The sequence below is a fragment of the Giraffa tippelskirchi genome, chromosome 7, assembly GCF_054371585.1.
Source record: "Giraffa tippelskirchi isolate mGirTip1 chromosome 7, T2T-mGirTip1v1.2.pri, whole genome shotgun sequence".
NCBI lineage: Eukaryota > Metazoa > Chordata > Mammalia > Artiodactyla > Giraffidae > Giraffa > Giraffa tippelskirchi.
The window spans coordinates 36,953,811-36,975,479 of NC_137281.1; the positions used below are offsets into that span (position 1 = coordinate 36,953,811).

Sequence of the window (21,669 nt, forward strand, 5' to 3'; positions counted from 1 at the left end):
GTTCTGGTTTGATTTAAAGGAAATGTAGCATTTCAGATAAACCAGAGTTGTGAGGATTCATTACTTACATTATTGTCCATTTTTTTAAATCCAAAATCCTTCTATATCCATGACCTCAATCGATGTTCACCCTGCCATGAGAAAGGCTGAGTAGTTTTTGTGTTAAGGTTCTGAACAGCCTAGGAAACGAACCTCATCTAATGCAGTAGCCTTCATTGTTTGCCCACAGAATTCTGTTGGTGTTTTCATTAGCTGGACCAATGTGTTCCACTACCGAATCCAGCAGAGGGGAAAAATTAACCAAGTCAAGTTCGTAGGGAAAAAAACTAAGTTAATTGGAATATTACAACGTTTAGCTTTTGTTTCATAATTTTTCATAGCTCTATGGTGCCTGCTGTAAAATATACAAGTAGTAAAATTTTCAGAAAAACTTCACAATAATTTTATCAGGTTTGTTCAACCTTTGTTCAAGGCTATGGTTTTATTACACATATTCTCAAGTTCTGAGTTACTATTACAATGATGGAATTAAATTGCAAAGTGTTACACAAGTAGCAAGCATGGTGTCACAGACCATCATGACCTTCAAGCAAATCTGATTAAAAGAAAAAACTGAAGTCAATACTCGTTGGAAACTGAGGCCTCCAATGATATAACACAGTTAAGAAAACTGTATGCCTACTTGTAAATCCCAGTCTTCAAGTTCCAAGTCCTTTCACATTGCAGAAAATGACCCTTTCACCTCGCAGGAAACTGAATCTGCCTAAGACCACTGCCAACACACAATGGAGGAATGTGAGAGGAGGGCAACAGAGATGTCCCAGGTCTTCAGGTCCTTGCTGTTACGCAAGTTGTCTCTTACCCAATGTAATGGCCCCTGGCCAACGACACTGAAAAAGAATCACACAGGATTTCTAATGACACACTGTGGTTAGTAGCCACACACAAAAGTCAGAGTCATTCTGTTTTAATTTTTTTATTGAAATGACGATAAAATAAAATAAAAAAAGAACAGTGAACATTTTAATCAAACTTTAAGTTTACAATTATAAAAATATAACCAAAACTTCAGTTTCTTTTATACATTTTTCTATAAACTTAACATAAGAGTAATTCTCAAAGCCAAACTAGAAATGATTCTTGTACACTATGATGTGAACACAGCAACCAAAGTTTAAGTTTTTAAAGCACTGATCTTTCCCTTAACAGAACATGATACATTTTCCCAACCTAACTCTAGTCTCACAATACAGTCCAATACTAAAATACAAATTACATCTTAACTGGCTTAATTTAGACTTACTTAGGTTTTAGTCCATTTTCTTTTCCCCCAAAACAAGCTAGATAAATATAATACAAGCTAATATTAAAGTGTGTTTTATGGCTCAAGTCAAATTACAGTATTATGCTTCTCATTATGTATTTAACAAAAGCAAATAGCTTCAAAAGAGTCCAGTTTAACCCAAATAATGAGTGATGTAAAACATGTGAAATAATTATGGGAAGCCAAACCTTACACTTATAAAAGCTGACTTGTATCACAGTCAAAGCCCACTAAGCCTCTTCTGGCAAAAGCAACATGCAAAATTTCACTCTCTCAGAAGTGGTCTTAGTGAGGGGCGTAAACTGTTCCAAACACTATGAGTGAAAACATCAAGTTTGAAGAACTCCAAGGAGGAAAAGGTACTCCAAGCATTTCGTCTCAAGTGACTGAGCAGGTACTTTAAAAAATAGGCATTAAAAAACTGAAAGCATAAGAGTCACACTATTTAAGGGAATTTTTAGCGAATAGCTGGCTGGTTTGCTGAATCTGAGTAACTCCACCTCTCACTTCTGACTAAACATGTAAGAAAACAGACTGGCTACTTTGGTTATGTTTGATCCAAATAAAATACTAACTCAACAAAACCCTTAAACATAAAAAAGGAATTACTGCACCACACAATGCTGTAATAATTACAAGGGAAGACAACGATAAAAAGTAAAAAAATCTTTTAACTGCTGTCAAAATATGGATTCATACACAGAATTGTCATTATGCTATTTTAAGTATCATCCACTTATATAAAAAAATCAAAAGTCTTCATCACATAGAAAAAAACACAAATTTCACTTTTCTTCAAAGGGATGTCAATCCTAAATGTGATTTAAAACATCTGAGTAAAACTTTATTTTTTTCCCTCAATCTATTGAATCCTTTCCAATGCCATTTAGTAGTTTTATATAGAATATGCACTACTTACTCAGGGAAAAGAACATGGCATATATTGCAATTATACAATGCAAAAGAGGGCTTTCATTTACAAACAAACCTGGAAAACAAGGCATTCAAACATATAAGTCATTTAAAACTAGTCAGTATTGATTATGCAAAGAAATGGAATGAACATTTTAAGACTTAGTTCTGAAGAAATGGTAAGAACTTACACATCAAAGTGTTAATTAAACAGTACCCTGTACCCTCTAATGGACTACATCAAATTTGAACTTCCCTAGTTCTATTTTCATCAGGAAACCTAACAAGAGAACACTGGGATACAACTATAACAAGTTCAAAAACAAGTTTTAAAATGTGTTTGTATTATGAATTTTAACTCAAAATCAGATCTATTATATTCCAAGGTTAGTAACTCCAGCTTACTATTTTTCTCACGTAAGCCCCAAGGTATGGATGACTCAAGCACTTATATTACTGGAAGTAATGATCAAGAAAGTATTTCTAGGTCAAAGCTTGAGTTACAAAAGAACATGAGTGGCCTCGAATCAGATGACGTTTCAACTCTAACACTCCTTACTGACAACACTTCAAATCACACCACAAAAAAGTCTGCCTCTCTTCACTCTCCCCAAAGGGCATGAGCTAACACACCTGAAAGAGGTCACTGTAGCTTTTCAATTGGAGGCCAGAAACAATTATGGAAGGTAGGCTGGAGATCGAGCCACGTCCATCTCTGCCTTCCCCAATCTTGTAGGATGCATCAGTGAGCTCAACAGTAAAATTAGTTAGTTAGAAACATGTGAATGTGAAGCAGAACGGGAGAACTGTTACACTTGAAGGAGGGGGACTATCCACAGAAACAGGGGCTCTTTCAAGGGAGATCCCTGGTCATTTCTGGTCCTGGAGACAGGTGCTCACCTATTAGTTGGCACAGTTATAGCCACTATTAGATTCACAACCATGTGAAGGTTTTCTTAGGACCTCACCTAAATAAAGTTGAATGTTTAAAATTGCTCAGTTGCTCTTGGTCTGATTTTATCAAGCCTAAATAGGAAGAATATATGATGTATCTTTCACGTCACCCAATATTTAGAATAGCTCTGTCATCGGTACCATCAAGATGGACAACTAACCAAAAGTTCATTTCTATCTATGAAAAACATAACTAGCTATCTATTTTAGTAGCTACATCTTATAAGACTTCCTTTACATTAAACCTACAATCAACCATTTGTAATAAGGCATACACAATATACTGTTAAGCAATAACAAGGCCAATTCTTTTGCCTTAAGAATTTTTTTTTATTCCCTCAGATTTGATCCTAATTTAACTGTGTTTTTAAGATTCTTCAATTTGGTATTTTTCTCTTAGGCTGACAAAACCTAATTCTGATTATTCCAAAATATTTTTGAAAAGGCTTTATGTCACTTTTTAAAACCAGACTTTCATCTCGTTGGCTATAAATCCACTTTAATTGAAATAACAAACTTTATAATCCAAAAGTTCAAAACCTAACAGACCCACTTTTAGAAACTTCCTTCACAGATCACCATTTCACCACAGCCATAAGAATAACTAAGACACATAATTTCACAAGAGCACAGATAATGAATACTTCCATTATGGGGGGGGGGTGTTTAATTGAGCCCTGGACCTCTTTTTATACCAATTCCCACGACCTTCCCAGACCTAGTCAATTTTAACAGTTTCCTGTATGGTTAACGTCTGTTGCTTGTGAAATAAGGTCTAGCTATGCTGGTATAAAATGTACTCATCAGTAATACACTTGGAGTTCTTCTGTGATATAACTCATAAAAAGTGTAAAATTGGTATAGCAGTTGCACCTTGGAGTCAATCAAGCAAATGCAGTCCCCAAAGTAACAGGCGATCCTCATCACAAAAATCTACAACATGGTCTTGGGAGTATACCCCCAAGAATGGTATCAGAGCGAAAAGTCCCACAGGTTTGACTGGCCTTAATCTGCCATTATATCTTAACATTCACCTGCCTAGTTGGGGAAAAGGAATCCTCGCCTGTAAGAATTTTACAAGTTTAATGTGAAATTAAAAAACAAAATAACAAAAAAAACAAATAGAAAGAAGTCCACTTTCTTTAATGTTGTACAAAAAATTATTTGTGTAGAACCAAAAGTAAACTAAACAATATCACATTTGTTTACAGCACAATCTAGCTTTTCATATTAACTTCACTATTCAGACAACAGAAAGTAGGTGGTAATTTCAGGACTGGGAAAGAGATAAAATCAAAAAAACTTCAGGGATGTTTATCCTACACGGTGTATAGCTGTGCTCACAGAGACGGCTTCTCTTACTTCTCTGCTGTGCGGCAACTCAGTTGTATATAAAATTGAACCTGAATTTTAAAAAGAACAATATCTTTATTAAAAACAATATTATTTACATTTTTTCTATCTTAGATAAATTTATCTGGACATTTACACTCTCCCTTGATATTTTGGGCATTTTCTACATAGACACCCTTTTCTTCCACTTGTCACATCTTACATTTCATGCTGCTGAATACTTATAGTCTTAAAAAATTCTAATAGTGTAAGTTTGATTATCCACTTTCCTTGAGGGAAGCAAACATTTTTATACCTCACTGTATTCTGACCACCCAACACAATTACTGTTACCTGACAGTGTTTAAATAAATGAATAACATGACTCTTTTTTCATATCCCATACTTCTATGTGTAACCCATCAAGAGACCAAAGCAGAGGAACAAAAGATGAAATGTGACTTCTGTGCCAGAACAGAAAGACCAATTTCACACTAAACACGCTTTCACAGAAGGCCAAGATCACAAATGAAATTGTTTTTAAAGTAACATTCGTTAATCACTTACCAGGTGCCTGGTGTTATTCTAAGCACTTTATTATGTGTTATTTCACCTAGTCCTTATAAATCTGGGTCTACCATCCCTCTTTACAGGTGAAGAAATAGGTATAATAATTTGTCAGAGACCACACTACCAGGAAGCAATGAAGGTGGAATTCAAATGCACACACTGACTATAGAATCCATATTATTAACCACTGTTATTCTGCGAGTCCTATCTGTTACTGACAAGGACCTCAACCAGTACAAGTCAATTTAAAAAACAAAACAACACACATTTCTCATTACTCCATCTGCCTTAAAAAAAATAAATAAACAAACTCCATGTAAAAATTCAGGACTTAATCTTACTTGCCCCAACTTGGACCCGAATAGATTTCCCAATGAGTAATGAGAATACTCATTACGACAAGAGATTCAATTCTCCACAGTTTTATATACATAACTCCCATCATATTTATTATACATTGTCGATTACAATTTTACCATCTCTTCTTTGAATGAAGATTTCAAACTTACCTGCAGAAAATACCAGATCTGGAAAAGAACAAATGCACAAATACCCGAATGTCATGCTGCAACTTAAGGTCTGAGGACATAGTCATCTTTGACTTAATCTACACAAGACCTAGGGATCCATCTACTGTCTTAGTTTCCTTGAAGACCGCAATTTATGAACTATCCCTCCTCAAGTGGCTTGAATTATTTTCAATCCAGCAGTTTAGACGAAGCAAACACAAAAAGCCCAACTTTCCATACCTGCTCAAAAGCTGGGGGAGACTAGAAATGATGGGTCCATATCCAGGTGCATTGTCATAGAGTTCAAATAGTGGTGCAGCTACCAGCTTGTAATTTTTAGGGACTGCAAACAAGGCTAAAACAAAAACAGTATTCATTTTCTATACTTCCTTATATAATCACTGCTTCTACTTCACTAGTAATCACCAATTTTACATTTGAGAAACTTCTGAGGAAAAAAATAATTCTCATTAACACATTTTGGTTGTGTCTTTTAAGCAAAGATCAGTCACAGCTTTGAAATGGACTCAAAAGAAATCCATGCTGTTAACAACCAAGAGCACCTTATGAGTGCTGGCTCTGGGAGAAAGGGGAGGAGACCCTTGATCTTCTAATTTATTTTGAATTCCATTTTAAAAGTATCAAAAACCAGAGTAATTAGTTGTTAATCTGCACAACAAAGCTAAAGACTCTACTATAAAAAAATCAATTCATCTGTTTCCTAAAATTTTCAGTTTATCACAATGTGAACATCGATACCAGCAGCTGAACAGTTATTAAATATACTATAATCTGATATTTTTGGCTCTAGTTATTTACTCTTCCCCTGTAACATAACTGGCATATCCAAGAAAAACTAGGTAATTCTGGATAAAAATGGTATGTGTTTTTAGTTTTACGATAAATCCCCAAATTCAAGTAACTTGAGGAAAAACACAAATAGAGGTATCCTTGAAATTACACTACAGAAGTTTTTAGACGGCTGCCTTCAAAAACAAAGTAACTTACCTTTCTCTTGAAGCTGAACCAAAAACAACTTCTTATGTTCCTTAGGTTTTGTAATATGTGCAGGAATATATGGATACTAAAACAACAAGAGAATAATTTGTAGTTGCCAAGACATCCCTGACACCTCCCGTGCCTCCACTGACCGACTTCTCCCATTTCAGACTTTAAGCTCAAGTATCAGGCCTGAAGACCAACTTCTTTATAACCCCAACAGAATTTTAACATGTACATCATGGCTTCACCTATTTCTTATGTGTTTATCCCCCAATACAGTGTAAACTGCCTGAAGAAGAATCCTTTCTAGTTTTCTCTTTACCTAACAGATCTGGTACCTAACGGATGAACTAATAAACACATGCTTTAATAAATATAAAATATCAAGCAGTAAATGATTCAGTCACAGAAACAGTTATAGATTGACAAGTTTAAACACAATGAAGTCTGACATAAATATTTATGATAAAAGTTGTCTTTTAAAAATGTATCATTACTAAGTTAAATTTGCTAGAATCCTGATGCAGACCATGTCTACTAAATAAAAAGTTTAAATACAATGAGGTGCTCGACAGGAAATTTTCCCCCACAATCACCACACACCCCACATGGGACAATGCTGCAGGAACACTGGATAAGCGGTCTCTGTCAGCTGAATAAAGTCAAATTGTTTCTGAAAATGGAGAAAATATTTTGAAGAATGTAAAGGAAGAAGAGAATTACAGAGGGAAGGTTGCTACCTGAGAAAGAAGAATTTTACACAGAGAATTCTAAAAGTCTAAGATAAAGATTTTTCTTCTCCTGTGCACACATAATGAAACCTCTCCTACATCTCCCTATAATATATTCAGAGAAGCCTACTTTCCTTTTGGAAGTATTTGAGGGCAGGGGAATTAAAAAAGTGCTAAAACAGGCATAACAGGAAAGGAGGATAAAAACAGAGGCTGCCAAAAGGAGGTATCAGCACCCCCATTTCTGTAAGAAACTTGTGCAAAGAGACTAAGTATCCTTCCCATAATGATACAGCTAAGCAATGATGCCAGGATTTAGCTGAGTCTATCCAACTCTTACCTAACTGGAAAAGCCTATTTCCCACTGTGCCATCCCAATGGGACCTAAACAGTCCTCTGACTACAGTAATTCCATACCAGAGCCATCCCTAGGGTATAATGAATCAAGACAGCTAGCTACCCCAGGCTTTGGAGGTACCTTACATGATCATGAAAACCATGCACACTGGCATCAGTGAGATCCAGTGAGAAGAGCGTGCTTCACAACAACAAAAGTGTGGGCAGCAGGGATGGAGTAGTCAAAAGGAATAGGATTGCTGAAGTATGACCATGAGCTGCTAATTGGTGGGGGTGAGTGATAGCTATTGGGATTTGGTCACTTTTACTACGCTACTTCTGTATATATTTGAAATTTTCCTTTAAAAGAAAAAATGTTTGGCTTTTATTTTTTAATTTAAATTAACAAGAGAAAAAAGGAAATTTCAAGTCAAATTCTATTACGAACTTTTTAAATGGCTAGAATTAAATCAGCTTCCTACTTCCCCAAACGCCCAGCAAATATAACTGAACACTGACCTGAGGAGGTTCAAAATTTGGTCTCCACCAGTTGCCAATGCAGTCATCGATGACCCAGTCTTGCAGGACTCCATCTTGACGACCCAATATCTGTCAAAAAGAAATGATAGAGCTGGTAAACAACTAAATATACATACCAATGAATAGCCTTCTTCAGTGAAGAAGGTATTTTTCACAATACTCTTAATAGAGATGAATAGCTAATATGCCCCCCATATAAATTTCGTTTCTATAATTTATCTGTGTCATTCTGCCCAAGACATAAACTATTAGTTCAAAACTGGCAAGCTAGCATCAACATAATGATGGAGGACCAACCCATCTGTTCTATGCCTTGGCAATGAAAACCAAAGATTAATTACCTATATCAGCCAACGGCATACAACAGTTTTCTAGAATCAACTATAGCTTTTGTAAATCACCCACCTAACCAAGCTACAGAAATAAGTATGCAAGATTCAGTTTTCATTTCTATAAATCTGTATATCATAAGATTAAATTTAACTTAATCAGAGCTATGCTCTATACATTTTAATTAGCCAAAAATGGTTTTACAAAGTTCATGATGAGAAAGAACAGTTAACTGTCCCACTTTACCATTCCCACTGGCTAGAACTTTCAACTCTTAGCCATTTTCCCCCCTGATATCTGCCTCCATTTTTAAAAGCATTCTTCTTGTTTTTAAATAAACTGTTTATCTCAGTTTTAGGTTTAGAGAAAAGCTGAAGCCTAGAACTAGGGAAGCCCTAGAACTCCAGCTGTGAATCAGCACTGAGAGCATCTACAGATGGAAGAGACTTACCAAATATCCCACAGCCAGTTTTCCCTACTACTAACGTGTTATGTTAAGATAGCGGCGTATTTGTCACAACCAAGGAACCAACACTGATAACCTTATTAACTGAAGTCCGTATTTTCATTAGATAACCTTCATTTTTACCTAATGTCTTTTTTTCAGTTCCAGAATCCCACCCAGGATATTACATTATATTTGCATTTCTCCTCAAGCTTCTCTAAGACTGACAGTTTCTCAAACTTTCCTTATTTTTGATAACCTTCACAGTTTCAAGGAGTAGGAGTTAGGTATTTTGTATCATAGAGTATCCCTCTATTAGGCTGAGATTTCAGATTTCAGGGAATTAGGGAAGGAAAATCACAGAGGTAAAGTTTCATTCTCATCACATCATTGCAAGGGGGTACATTCCATTAACATGATTTATCACTGATATTAACCTTGATCACCTGGCTGAGGTAGTATTTGTCAAGTTCTCTACTATACTTTTTAATAGTTACATTTTTAACATTCTTTTAAGACCATTTCTTGATTGCTTTTCATTTTTAAAAACCTTTAAAAAAATTTAACACCCTCTACTGTGGAACAAGAATTTAGATCTTAAAACCATATTCCCCACTCATACTTTCTCTTCTACCATGCTCCCATTGTATTTAAATCAATAATCAGTATTTAATATGACTTGGTGAATCAGCAGAGCATTTGTTAAACTATAATTACACATCCCTACTTGAACAATTATCCTTTCCGTCAGAGACAATATTCATTTCATTCACTATCACTAATTCATTCCCCACATTCTCCACAAGAGCTTACATTTCTTCTCAATTCAAATATTATTCTATCAAATGTTATTCTATTTTCCTAAGAGACATTTTTCTATCATCCTGCTTCAATCTGTAGTTGCTCTCAGCCCTGATTCACAGCTGGAGTTCTAGGGCTTCCCTTGTTCTCTCTCCTGTGTTATTAGATCCTCTCTATATTCTTAACCCTGTCCCTTCTTTCTTTGTTCATTCTTTCATTATGGTGGTGAATATCCTCCACTAGCTTCCTAAAAAAAGGTACAAAAGACATCACCTTTATAGAAACTCTGCTGGGCTGGAAATAACTTTATCTGCTCACTTGACTTATAGTTTAATCAGACAAAAAAGTCTCAGATGGAAACTATGTACTTTCAGATTTATGAAGGTATGCTCCATGATGACTTAGCTTCTGGTCTTGTTTCTGGGATGCTGATGCCATTTCTGACTTTGATGTTTTTGTATTTAACCCAGGTCTACCCATTCCTTCTTCCCAACTTTTGAATCTTTCAGGATTTTTCTCTTTACCCTTTTTCTAGAGAGAAGGCCAGTAGGTCTTTTCAATCTGAAAACTGATGATTAGGTTTGGGAAACTTTCTTGAATTATTGCTTTGCTAATTCCTTTTCCTCTGTTTTATTTATCCAGGTTAGATTTTATTTTATTTTATTTTTTTTCCGCCCCCCCAGTCCCCCGCCGCTTCCAGTTCCAGATTTTATTTTTTAATTGAATTATAGTTGCTTAACAATGTTTCAGGTGTACACCAACATGATTCAGTTATACATATATATATCCTTTTTCAGATTCTTTTCCATTATAGGTTATTAAAAGATACTGAATATAGCTTTCTGTGCTATACAGTAGGTCTTTGTTGTTATTACAGTTTACAGTGATCCTTTTCTCTTACCTATGTTCTTTTTGTTCTACTTTCTGGTAGATTTCAACTCAATTTTTTAACTCACTACTCAGTTTTTAATTCTACCTTTTAAAAAAATTATTCATGAGTCCTTTTTTGTTGGCTATATAGTCTTTTCTAACGGCACACTGTTCTACAGATACAATGTCTCCTTTTATCACATCAATAATATTAATTATAATTCTGCTGATAACTGAATTTTCTGTTTCTGCTAAGTTCCTTTGCTTCTTTTGCTCTTTCCTGTTTAGAAGTTTTCCCCAAAAGCCTGGTGATACTGGTTACCTGCTCACAATTAAGGGTAAAATAAGCTGCTTAATTGACAACTCTGTATACATGAGTGACAAGGCTACCGTAGTTCTTTGGGAAGATTCCCAAATATTATCTATCATCAAGGTATTTTTTGGAACTCTCCATTTTCTACAGGAAAAAAAAAAACCACTCTCTAATCTTCAGCCTGGGGTACGTAAAACTAGCTGTTAACACTATCAGCCTGGTAGAAGTCTCACTATTCAGGATGTAACTTCACTTATTCTCGCCACCTCCTCAACTTTTTCATTGCTTAGTGTTTTCCAATTCAATCTCTACCAAGAATTAATCAGCAGCCAGTCTTTGCCTAAATGTAAAGTAGGGAACATGATCTAGGTACATCAATAATCCTATGCAGACTGCCAGTCAATTCAACTTTCAGTCCATGTACACCCCCCTTTCACAGGCGCCCCCAATTCCTAAGCTTTTCTGCTGTTATAGAGTGCTGGGTCCTTGACTGCTCTTCTGGGAGGCTGAGGTTTTGGCTAAGTCAATTATGATTCACTCATCTGCCTTCTACTTTCAAACACTTTTTCCTTGTTACTGTCTCATTTTACACTCCATCAACCCTACTGGACTTTTATCTTTCTAAAACCCCTTTAATGTTTTTTGGTGGAGTTATAAGAAAAAGCTGAGGTAAGCAGGTAGGTTCAATCTACCGTATACAAATGAAAGTTCAAACACAGCACAATATTTAAGAGTAACAATACATTTCAGAAATACTAAAAAGACAAGTCAAAGTGGAAGAAATACAGGTTTTAGTTTTGTCTGCTTTCTGTATTTGCCAAGGATTTTGCACAGAATATGTATTAGTTTTGTAACTAAGGGGGTTGCATGCTAAGAAAGAAAACTATTAATGAAACCGCCTACAATCTCAAAAACCTCCAGCACCTATATGCATCTGGCCCCAAGTCTTTAGAGATAGACATTAGAACAGCTTCTAAAAGCAGCACAACCTGGGCAAAGCCTAAAAGATATGTGCAAATATGAAAATAGCTATGTAACAGGAATAATTCTCCTGTCAAAATGCTGACACCTACTCTGGAATAAAATTACCTGCATTCAAATCTCTAGCTTCACCACACACTAGCTATAAAACCTCAAGGAAGCTACTTGCACTCTCTGTGCCCTAATTTATCAGTAAAACAGGATTAATAGCACCCACTTCCTAATGCTGTTATGATGTTTAAACGAATTACTGCATGTAAAGCACTTAGAACATTGCTTAGCAGTCAATACTCAGTAAATGTTGTTTCATTAACCATTATTGCTACATCAACTATTTCAATGGAAAATAATTTTTTGACAAAGTATAAGTTCAACTTATAGAAAAAAACATTGTACTAACATTCTGAGATTTATGTTTTATTTACAGAAAACTAAATATTTAAAATAAACATCCTTTTCAAGTCATAAAAAAATCTGATGATGCATTAAGTTGACAGTATTTATTTATTTATTTAAGTTGACGGTATTTAGATGAGCGTTAATGAAATCATCAAAGTGGTTCAACAGAAAAATACCTCTGTCATTAAGCGTTTTAGTCCTTCAACTTCATCTTCTCCCGGATTAAGCTCACCACCAGGTCTGTATAAAGGTTAAGAGTTTCAGCTTTCAACTTGTATCAACAATTTTGGTTAACAGGAAAAATACAATAATTACTATCGCTATCAAGTAGCTTCCTAACACATTTCAGTGTCACATAAGGCAATTAAAGCAAACAAATGTCAAATGGAGGGGGAAGAATGTGCCAGAAAACTGAATTCATGTTCATTCACCAGACTCACAGTACACAAACCCTAGTCTTAAACAAAATATGTACCACAACATAAACATCACATAGTTGCTGGAAACCAGTACATTCCAATTTTTTCTCTCTGGAAGTTATAGTGATAATGAAGTCTAGAAATGCCCAGAGAACAGTGGACCCACATCCTCTAGATATGAAGAATGTGGAATTTTTTAAGAATTCCAAACTAAGTATTTGAGAACACTCTTTCTGGTACAATCTAGTCAAATAGTTGTGGACTAAACATACTGAGAGATTTATAAACTTAAATGAGAAAACTAAACAATCATCTATAAAAATGTAAAGCATTTTAAGAATAGGAAACACTATTGATACTAAGCAAGAAATAATATCAATTGTTCTCAGTAATGCTACGAAGACATCTAGAAATTGAACTTGGACTCGGGAGAAAAAAAATGCTTTTGAGTTTCTCTTCCTAAAGACTCCAGTAACAGCTGTTTGTTGAGACAAATGACTAAAAGCTAAAGCTGTATTTTAAAGCTGCATAAAACAGCTATCTTATTAAAAGTTGTTAATTTCCGATGACACTTACAATTTGAAGAAAGTTGTTCCCAGCTGTAGCAGTAACACATGGGGTAGCCGGTGCTCATGGACAATCAAAACCCCTTCTACAGTCCTCCTCATGCCAATTTTATCAAATTCCTCCCTCATGCGCTGAAATCTGGCTGCAACAGAGCTGTCCTTCTCATAGAGGGGCTCTTTTGTACCAAAAGTGTAATTGGTAAGAGGGTACCTGTGATCCAAAGACAGACATCTGAGAACTGTAGACCATAAATTACTGAGACAGACACCAATCACATAAAAGAAACCTTGGTAAAAAGTGTATATATATTGCACTTAGAGACAAAGAATTTGAACAAAGTTAAACAGCTAGTTAATAAGACAGCAGAGATTAGAATCTAGCTCTCTGGACTCTAAAACCAGAGCTTTCATTAGCTCAAGCTGCTACTTCCTACTTGAACTCTCAAGTACAGATGACAATAACCTTAAAGCTCTTAAAAGCATAGATGAGTGGCTATCTGAATAACTGGCAATCCTCTGATTTTAGATGCTAATACTGTTAACCTGGCTAATGTGCCCTTGGGCTCCTCTACCAATCTAATCACAAATTCTATTAATTATGGGTGCTAATGGCTGATGTCTTTTGCTACAAACTGAGCCGCCACTTTCCATCATGTCCCCAGTTAGTTATTTTCTATTTGTCCCAGTCAACTATCGTCAGACTTTTCTGGTACCTTTCTTCTTCAGATGAACTTTTCTTTCCCTTCTAAGATGTTGAGCCTTCTGCATTTCTTCTATTCAGTATCTTTTTTCTTCCTTTCTCTTCATTTGAATCTTTTGCTGACTAGATGTAATATAAACATTCTCTACTTCTTTATCAATAATTCAAAATATAACATATTGAAGTTTTCTTCTTGCCTACTAAATATTTTTTCCTTAAAGATAGTTTAAAAACTCGTATTTCTTCACAGGTACTACCTTGTAACCCTTTGATCATAAGACTTACAAAAAGCAGCCTTTAATTATAAACCTTTGGGTAAGAATGCTTTGGCCACACTTGCCTGTCCCCAACATAGCTTGTCTACCAAAACACCTTGTGTTAGAAGTCAACAACTACATAACTAATCCACTAAGCTATTCTTAGAAGGGGAACAAATCAAGGTTGCCAAACTGTAAAAAAAAAAAAAATTACTGTAATCCCAGAAGCCAAATTACAGGCATAAGTGAAGCAGCGCTAAAGTAACTAAAATAAACTATTTCCAAGGTGCTCTAAAGATTTTAAGACCTTCCTCAGTAGACTCAATGCTAAATCTAACATCTTCATCATTAGTAGCAGCAACCCTACATAGCACTCTGTGCCTTGCAATTAAAAAAAAAAAAAAAAAGCTTTGTATACATTAACATTCAGTTCTCACCACCTGAATTAGAATTAAAGACAGCTCTAATACATCTCTATTGTAAAGCCAGCTCTCACATCAAGAGATGCCATTCAGATGAAATATAAGACTGTTCAGCTGTGAAGTCAGTGCCAGCCCAGACACATCTGTAGTACTCCCATCCTACTGTGAGCTTTGTAAAGCAGGGACTACACCTGACTTCCTCACCACTGTCTACCTAGCATTAATCCCAGTGCCTGGTACAAACTAAGCATTCATGCAATATTTCCTCATAAAATATACTGGAGGAGAGAGAACTTATTTTCAATTTAGGCCATTACTCAACCAGGTGAACTGAGTTCACAACACAATTCTTTCTGAATACTGTGATTACATAGGAGAGGGAAAAGTACTGCAAATCCGTTAACTCATAACTTTAATGGAGCAAAAATTGAAACATTTTCACCAAGTTAGTTCGACATAATGGCTTGATGCAAAACAATCGAATAATTAAGGTAAAACTGTGAGTACTAACAATAATAACCAATGAAAGTAATACAGGAGCTGGGCTTTCACATTTTTTAAAAGAACATTTAGCGTTTTCCATTTCATGGGAATACTATGAAGATTTTTCTAAAGATGTGACATGAAATTAAAATGCTATTATGTTAGTGTAATACCTAGAGATATCAACTTGTATGTGTATGCTCAGTCACTCAATCATATTCAACTCTTTGCCACCCCATGGACCACAGCCCAACAGGCTCCTACGTCCATGCGATTTTCAAGACAAGAATACTGAAAGGGTTGCCATTTCCTCCTCCAGGCGATCTTCCTGACCCAGGGATCAAACCGGTGTCTCTGTTCTGCACTGGCTGGTGGATTCTCTACCGCTGGGAAGTCCACTTGTATGAAGTTAAGTGAAGTCACTTTGTCGTGTCCAACTCTTTGCGACCCCATAGACTGTAGCCTGCCAAGCTCCTCTGTCCATGGGATTCTCCAGGCAAGAATAATGGAGTGGTTTGCCATATCCTTCTCCATGGGATCTTCCCAACCAAGGGATTGAAACTGGTTCTCCCGCAATGCTGGCGGATTTTACCGTCCGAGCCACTAGGGAATTCCTATTATTTGTATACTATGTACTACTTCCAGATTTCATAAACCCAACATTTTTATTACCTAAATTTCCATCACCTGTTCTGTCAAATAAAACAAAACCATCTTTTCAATTCAAATCCCTTTTGAGCAAATTTCATTTATTTGAAGATAAAGTAGAGAAACACCTAATGTGCCCTACCAAAACACCAGTATCAGTATACCGACCACATAAACTGCTCATTTTCCTCCATTAGCTCGGCACCATGGTGCCTCTCAAACTCTCAGAAATGATACATATATATATACACACACATATATATATATATATATATATTTTTTTTTTTAAGAAAAAGCATACTGATAATCTCTTGAGCAAGATATAGCCCAAATTTCAATTCCCTGCCATAGATTACTTTTGAGAGTGGTTTCGAAATGCAGTGGCTTGAAACGCTTAAACAATAAGATGTTGAAAGTAAAATGCAGCCCACAATGGGTTCTCTGGAGCTACATTTTGGTCCTCTCCAAGGACTGAAAGGGCTTCCCAGGTGGCTCAGTGGTAAAGAATCCGCCTGCCAGGCAAGAGACGCGGGTTCGATCGCCCTGGGTCGGGAAGATCGCCTGGAGAAGGGAATGGCAACCCACTCTAGTATTATGGCGTGGAAAATCCCATGGACAGAGGAGCCTGGAGGTCTGCAGTCCCTGGGACGCCAAAGAGTCAGACACGGCTTAGAGCCTGAACTACCACCTCCAAGGTCTGAAAGCCCATCTACAATGAAAGCCCCAGCCCCTTCCCAAGCTGGGGCATCCCGGCTGCTCGGATGCTGTCGCTGCGGCGGCGAAGACATGTAACGGAACATGGGAGAAGTCAGACAACCCTAAGCAGATGAATAAAATGTATTCAGGAGCCGAAACTCAATAAAGCAACAGAGGACAAGACTAAGCCTGCGCGTTATAGCTAGATCTCGAAAGCTATTAAGGCAAAGCCTAAACGGCAAAAACGATACTACGTTATACCACTCACACCAAATAAAAACAAACAAAATGCCATATGCGCGCCGTTAAAGGATAAACACCACGTTTTGCGGCTGGTTATCTCCACAGACGTGAGGAAAGAATGAGTTCAAAGCGTTTTCCTACAATGAAAGGGAAAACCCTCTCAAGTAGGGCTCTAGCCTGTGGAGCTGGAGGGTAAGGAAGGGGAGGCCGCCGAGGGCGCACCAGAAGACTGGAGTCTTTAGGGGAGCTCACGACCAAGGGGATGCAGACAGAACTGCGCGCGAGGACCAGGCCGCACTTACAGGTTGATGGTGCGCTCCAGGGTGAGGGGCTTGGTCTGCTGGATGTACTTGTTGCCGAACTGGGTGACTCCCCGGGGCCAGCCGGTCTGCGAGCGATTGGGCGGCACCACGGACATGCTGGCGAGCTCTGGCAGTAGCAGCGAGCGGAAAACAGGAGGCAGGGAGACTTTCCCTGTGTGAGCAGCGGTTATCTGCGTCCCCCTCAGCAGCCGCTGGCGGCCATTAACAAGAGAACGCCAAAGGCGGCGTACGCACGCCGGAAATACACCCGGAGCCTCTGGCGGCAGGAAGCAGAAAGGCGGTTTCCTATCCCCAACTATCCAATCACTGCTGGGATGACTCAATATCTGGAGCTCCCATTGGTAATCCGGTACTGGTTCCGCCTCCCTTTACCTCGGTGCTTTCTATTGGATAGCGGTAGGGAAACACGGGGAAGGAGGCATTCTGGGAATTATAGTCTCCTTAGGAAAAGAGTTGCTACTTCAGTGCGGCGTGGGTCTTGTAGCTGACGAAGAGATGAACGGAAAGCGGCCTGCTGAGCCCGGTTCTGACAGGGCGGGGAAAAAAGGAAAGAAGGAGATGATGGCGAAGTTTTCGGGTGCTGTCACAGAGGAAACTTTGAAAAAGCAAGTGGCTGAGGCCTGGAGTCGCAGGACGCCATTCCACCACGGTAAGCGGGCGCTGTGAAGAGGGAGGCGCAGCGCCGTGTTGGGGGCCTCTGAAAAAGTCCTGGCAGTCGAGCAACAAGGCTACAGTACAACAGGCTGTTGGAGTGAACGTGACTTTGGCCACCTCCGACTCTTCTGCCTGGCCTGCTGTCCCTTTTTAATCCAAGCTCATTTGGGTTTAGAAACCCAGTAGAGGAAGAAATGTAGGCCAGGAAGTTTCAGGAAGTAGAGGGAATACAAGTAGGTGGAAATTCTGGAATTAGAGATTAGCGAGTTGGCATCTTCTTCACTGTTTGTGCGTCGTTGGGCAATGGGTTCAGCTCCTTACTGTGTAAACTAAGATCAGTTCAGTTGCTCAGTCGTGTCCGACTCTTTGCGACCCCATGGACTGCAGCGCGCCAGGCCTCCCTGTCCATCACCAACTCCAGGAGCTACTCAAACTCATGTCCACTGAGTTGGTGATGCCCTTCAACCATCTCATTCTCTGTCGCCCCCTTCTCCTCCCGCCTTCAATCTTTGTCAGCATCAGGGTCTTTTCAAATGAGTCAGCTCTTATCAGCTCTTATATTATCAGGTGGCAAAGGTATTGGAATTTCAGCTTCAACATCAGTCCTTCCAATGAATATTCAGGACTGATTTCCCTTAGGATAGGCTGGTTGGATCTTCTTGCAGTCCAAGGGACTCTTCAGGAGTCTTCTCCAACACCACAATTCAAAAGGATTAATTCTTTGGCGCTCAGCTTTATAGTGCAACTCTCACACACATACATGACCACTGGAAAAACCATAGCTTTGGCTAGACGGACGTTTGTCAGCAAAGTAATGTCTCTGCTGTTTAATATGCTGTCTAGGTTGGTCATAACTTTCTTCCAAGGAGCAAGCATCTTTTAATTTCATGGCTGCAGTCACCATCTGCAGTGATTTTGGAGCCTCAGAAAATAAAGTCTCTCACTGTTTCCATTGCTTCTCCATCTATTTGCCATGAAGTGATGGGACCGGATGCCATGATCTTAGTTTTCTGAATGTTGAGTTTTAAGCCAACTTTTGCACTCTCCTCTTTCACTTTCATCAAGAGGCTCTTTAGTTCTTCTTTACTTTCTGCCATAAGGGTGGTGTCATCTGCGTATCTGAGATTATTGCTATTTCTCCTGGCAATGTTGATTCCAGCTTGTGTTTCATCTAGCCCGGCATTTGGCATGATGTACTCTGCATATAAGTTAAATAAGCACAGTGACGATATACAGCCTTGACGTACTCCTTTCCCGATTTGGAACCAGTCTGTTGTTCCATGTTCAGTTCTAACTGTTGCTTCTTGACCTGCATACAGATTTCTCAGCAGACAGGGAAGGTGGTCTGATATTCCCATCTCTTTAAGAATTTTCCACAGTTTGTTGTGATTCACACAAAGGCTTTGGCATAGTCAATAAAGCAGAAGTAGATGTTTTTCTGGAACACTCTTGCTTTTTCGATGATCCAATGGATGTTGGCAATTTGATCTTTGGTTCCTCTGCTGTTTCTAAATCCAGCTTGAACATCTGGATTTAGATGTTTATGTTCACGGTTCACATACTGTTGAAGCCTGGCTTAGAGAATTTTGAGCATTACTTTGCTTGTGTGTGAGATGAGTGCAGTTGTGCAATAGTTTGAGTATTCTTTGGCATTGCTTTTCTTTGGGATGGGAATGAAAACTGACCTTTTCCAGTCCTGTGGCCATTGCTGAGTTTTCCAAATTTGCTGGCATATTGAGTGCAGCACTTTCACAGCATCATCTTTTAGCATTTGAAATATCTCAACTGGAATTCCATCACCTCCACTAGCTTTGTTCGTAGTGATGCTTCCTAAGGCCCACTTGTCTTCACATTCGGGGATGTCTGGCTCTAGGTGAGTGATCACACCATTGGGATTATCTGGGTCGTGAGGATCTTTTTTGTATAGTTCTTTTGTGTATTCTTGCCACCTCTTCTTAATATCTTCTGCTTCTGTTAGGTCCATACCATTTCTGTTCTAATAGTGCCCATCTTTGCATAAAATGTTCCCTTGGCGTCTCTAATTTTCTTGAAGAGATCTCTAGTCTTTCCCATTCTGATATTTTCCTCTATTTGTTTGCATTGATCACTGATAAGGCTTTCTTATCTCTCCTTGCTATTCTTCAGAACTCTGCATTCAAATGGGTATATTTTTCCTTTTCTCCGTTGCCTTTCGTGTCTTTTCTTTTCTCAGCTATTTGTAAGGCCTCCTCAGACAACCATTTTGCCTTTTAATCAATAATATTTCTCTGGGAAAGATGAGAGTGATTAATGAGCTAATGCCTGCGTGTATCAATACATATTTTTCTGAGTAAGGACCAGTAAGCATTTGGACACCTAGTCGAGTGGCTTTTGCAGGTTTTTCCTCTGAAGGTGATGCTTGTTTGTCCTGTGATAGCATAGCCAGAGCATTTGTTGAGAGCTGCCTGATAGTAGGCACCTGGGCTTACTCAGTTTTGCTGGCCTGTAGTTCCAACAGCATGACCCATGGAAGTAAACATGGTTTGAACAAAGGAAGGAACCTGCCTCAAATGATTTCATCCTCAGCTTCAGGTATCACCTCGTAAGATAAGGACTCTGCTTAATGCATCATACTTTCGCTTCTAAAGTTTGCCAGGTTTTTTGTTTCATTGGTTAAGTGCTCTAAGGAGATGAGTCTTGGGTGTTCCAGATGCACATATAACGCGACGGCTTCATGTTTAAGCTCTGTACACCAGGGACTTTGTAGTTTCCTTCTGTGTGGGATAGAGAGAGTGATGGCATCTAGCTTAAAACTGTTGAAAAGACTAAACAAGATAACACCTGTAAGCTTTACACTATGAAGCCCTACTGTGCCTGGCACCTGGTGCATGGTGGTGGCGGTGAGTTTTATTAGAGGGGTACATAATCTCTCCCACCAGCCTCAGTGGGTAAAACGTTGAGAGAAAACTCAAGGAGGTAGAGGTTATGCCTGACGCTATTTAAAAATACATATATATGTGTATGTATATATATATATATATATTTTTTTTTTTTATGACTTCCTCTAGCAGTACCTTAGGGAAAGAAAAAGGATTGAAAAAAAATTGCCAGCCAGTATTGCTATTCTTTTTTTAATTTGCTACTTTCATTTGAAGTTTAGGGGAAAATGAATTAAGACTAGAATTCATTCAGCTGAGTAAGTAATCAGTGAACTAAAAAACTCTCCAAAAGAGCAGGAGTCTTAATTTAGTGGCGTCACCTATACTTATCTTAAGGCCTAGCATTGTTAAGCACAATACCTTTGAAAAGTAGTGTTGAGTGGGAAGAGAAAAGAGAAAAACCTTATAGTTCTCCCCCTAGATCTTGGACTTTAGGTACTAAGTTTCTGAAAATTCATCACCATCCGTTTGGTATTCTCTCTGCTGTGCTATTCATGAGTCAAAAATACAAGAAGGAAAAGTCACAGATAACACTTTCTTCCCAACAGAAGCCATTGTCATGGACATGGACCCCTTTCTTCACTGCATGATCCCAAACTTCATCCAAAGCCAAAACTTCTTGGAAGGACTTCAGAAGGAACTTTTGAACTTGGACTTCCATGAAAAGTATAATGATTTGTATAAGTTCCAGCAGGTATTTATGCCCCTTTCACATTAGCTTTTCCACTTCAGAAAGTCATTGTCTATAAAAATCATTCAATACCTTACCGACTTGAGGTTTTAGTTTGGTTTTGCCACTGGGGGTCCTGGTCTTGATGTTGTTAAAAACATTCATTTATTTAACATAACCTGAATGTTCACTATGTGTTAGGTGTTAATAATTATTATGGGGGAGTCTTTGCCAGTTCCTGCCCTGAAAGCCTTGAAAATTTATCGAGGTGGTAGTGATGGTAAAAGATAGTCAAGAAGTACAGTAAGCTGATAAGTACAT

At 38.0% G+C, this 21,669-nt stretch overlaps 2 protein-coding genes across 5 annotated transcripts in view; one reads left to right on the forward strand and one right to left on the reverse strand.

The window, feature by feature from the left end:
- Positions 1 to 960: 960 nt before the first annotated feature.
- On the reverse strand, positions 961 to 17,364 carry NUDT21 (nudix hydrolase 21). Its single transcript, XM_081510686.1, has 7 exons — positions 17,086 to 17,364; positions 13,345 to 13,545; positions 12,526 to 12,589; positions 8,190 to 8,279; positions 6,610 to 6,685; positions 5,842 to 5,956; positions 961 to 4,593 (listed from the first exon to the last, which is right to left on the reverse strand). Exons 1-7 carry the CDS (start codon positions 17,199 to 17,201, stop codon positions 4,572 to 4,574), a joined length of 684 nt encoding a protein of 227 aa, XP_081366812.1. The 5' UTR covers positions 17,202 to 17,364; the 3' UTR covers positions 961 to 4,571.
- Positions 17,365 to 17,549: 185 nt separating this feature from the next.
- OGFOD1 (2-oxoglutarate and iron dependent oxygenase domain containing 1) overlaps positions 17,550 to 21,669 on the forward strand; it is a 29,515-nt gene continuing 25,395 nt past the window's right edge. For 2 of the 4 annotated variants that reach the window (XM_081510682.1, XM_081510684.1), the window contains exons 1-2: positions 17,550 to 17,755; positions 21,227 to 21,372. In XM_081510682.1, coding sequence (XP_081366808.1) covers positions 17,602 to 17,755; positions 21,227 to 21,372 — 300 coding nt within the window. In that variant the 5' untranslated portion in view covers positions 17,550 to 17,601. Of the gene's footprint in view, positions 17,791 to 21,205; positions 21,373 to 21,669 lie in introns of all 4 variants that reach the window. The other 2 variants (XM_081510685.1, XM_081510683.1) reach the window with 2 other exon arrangements.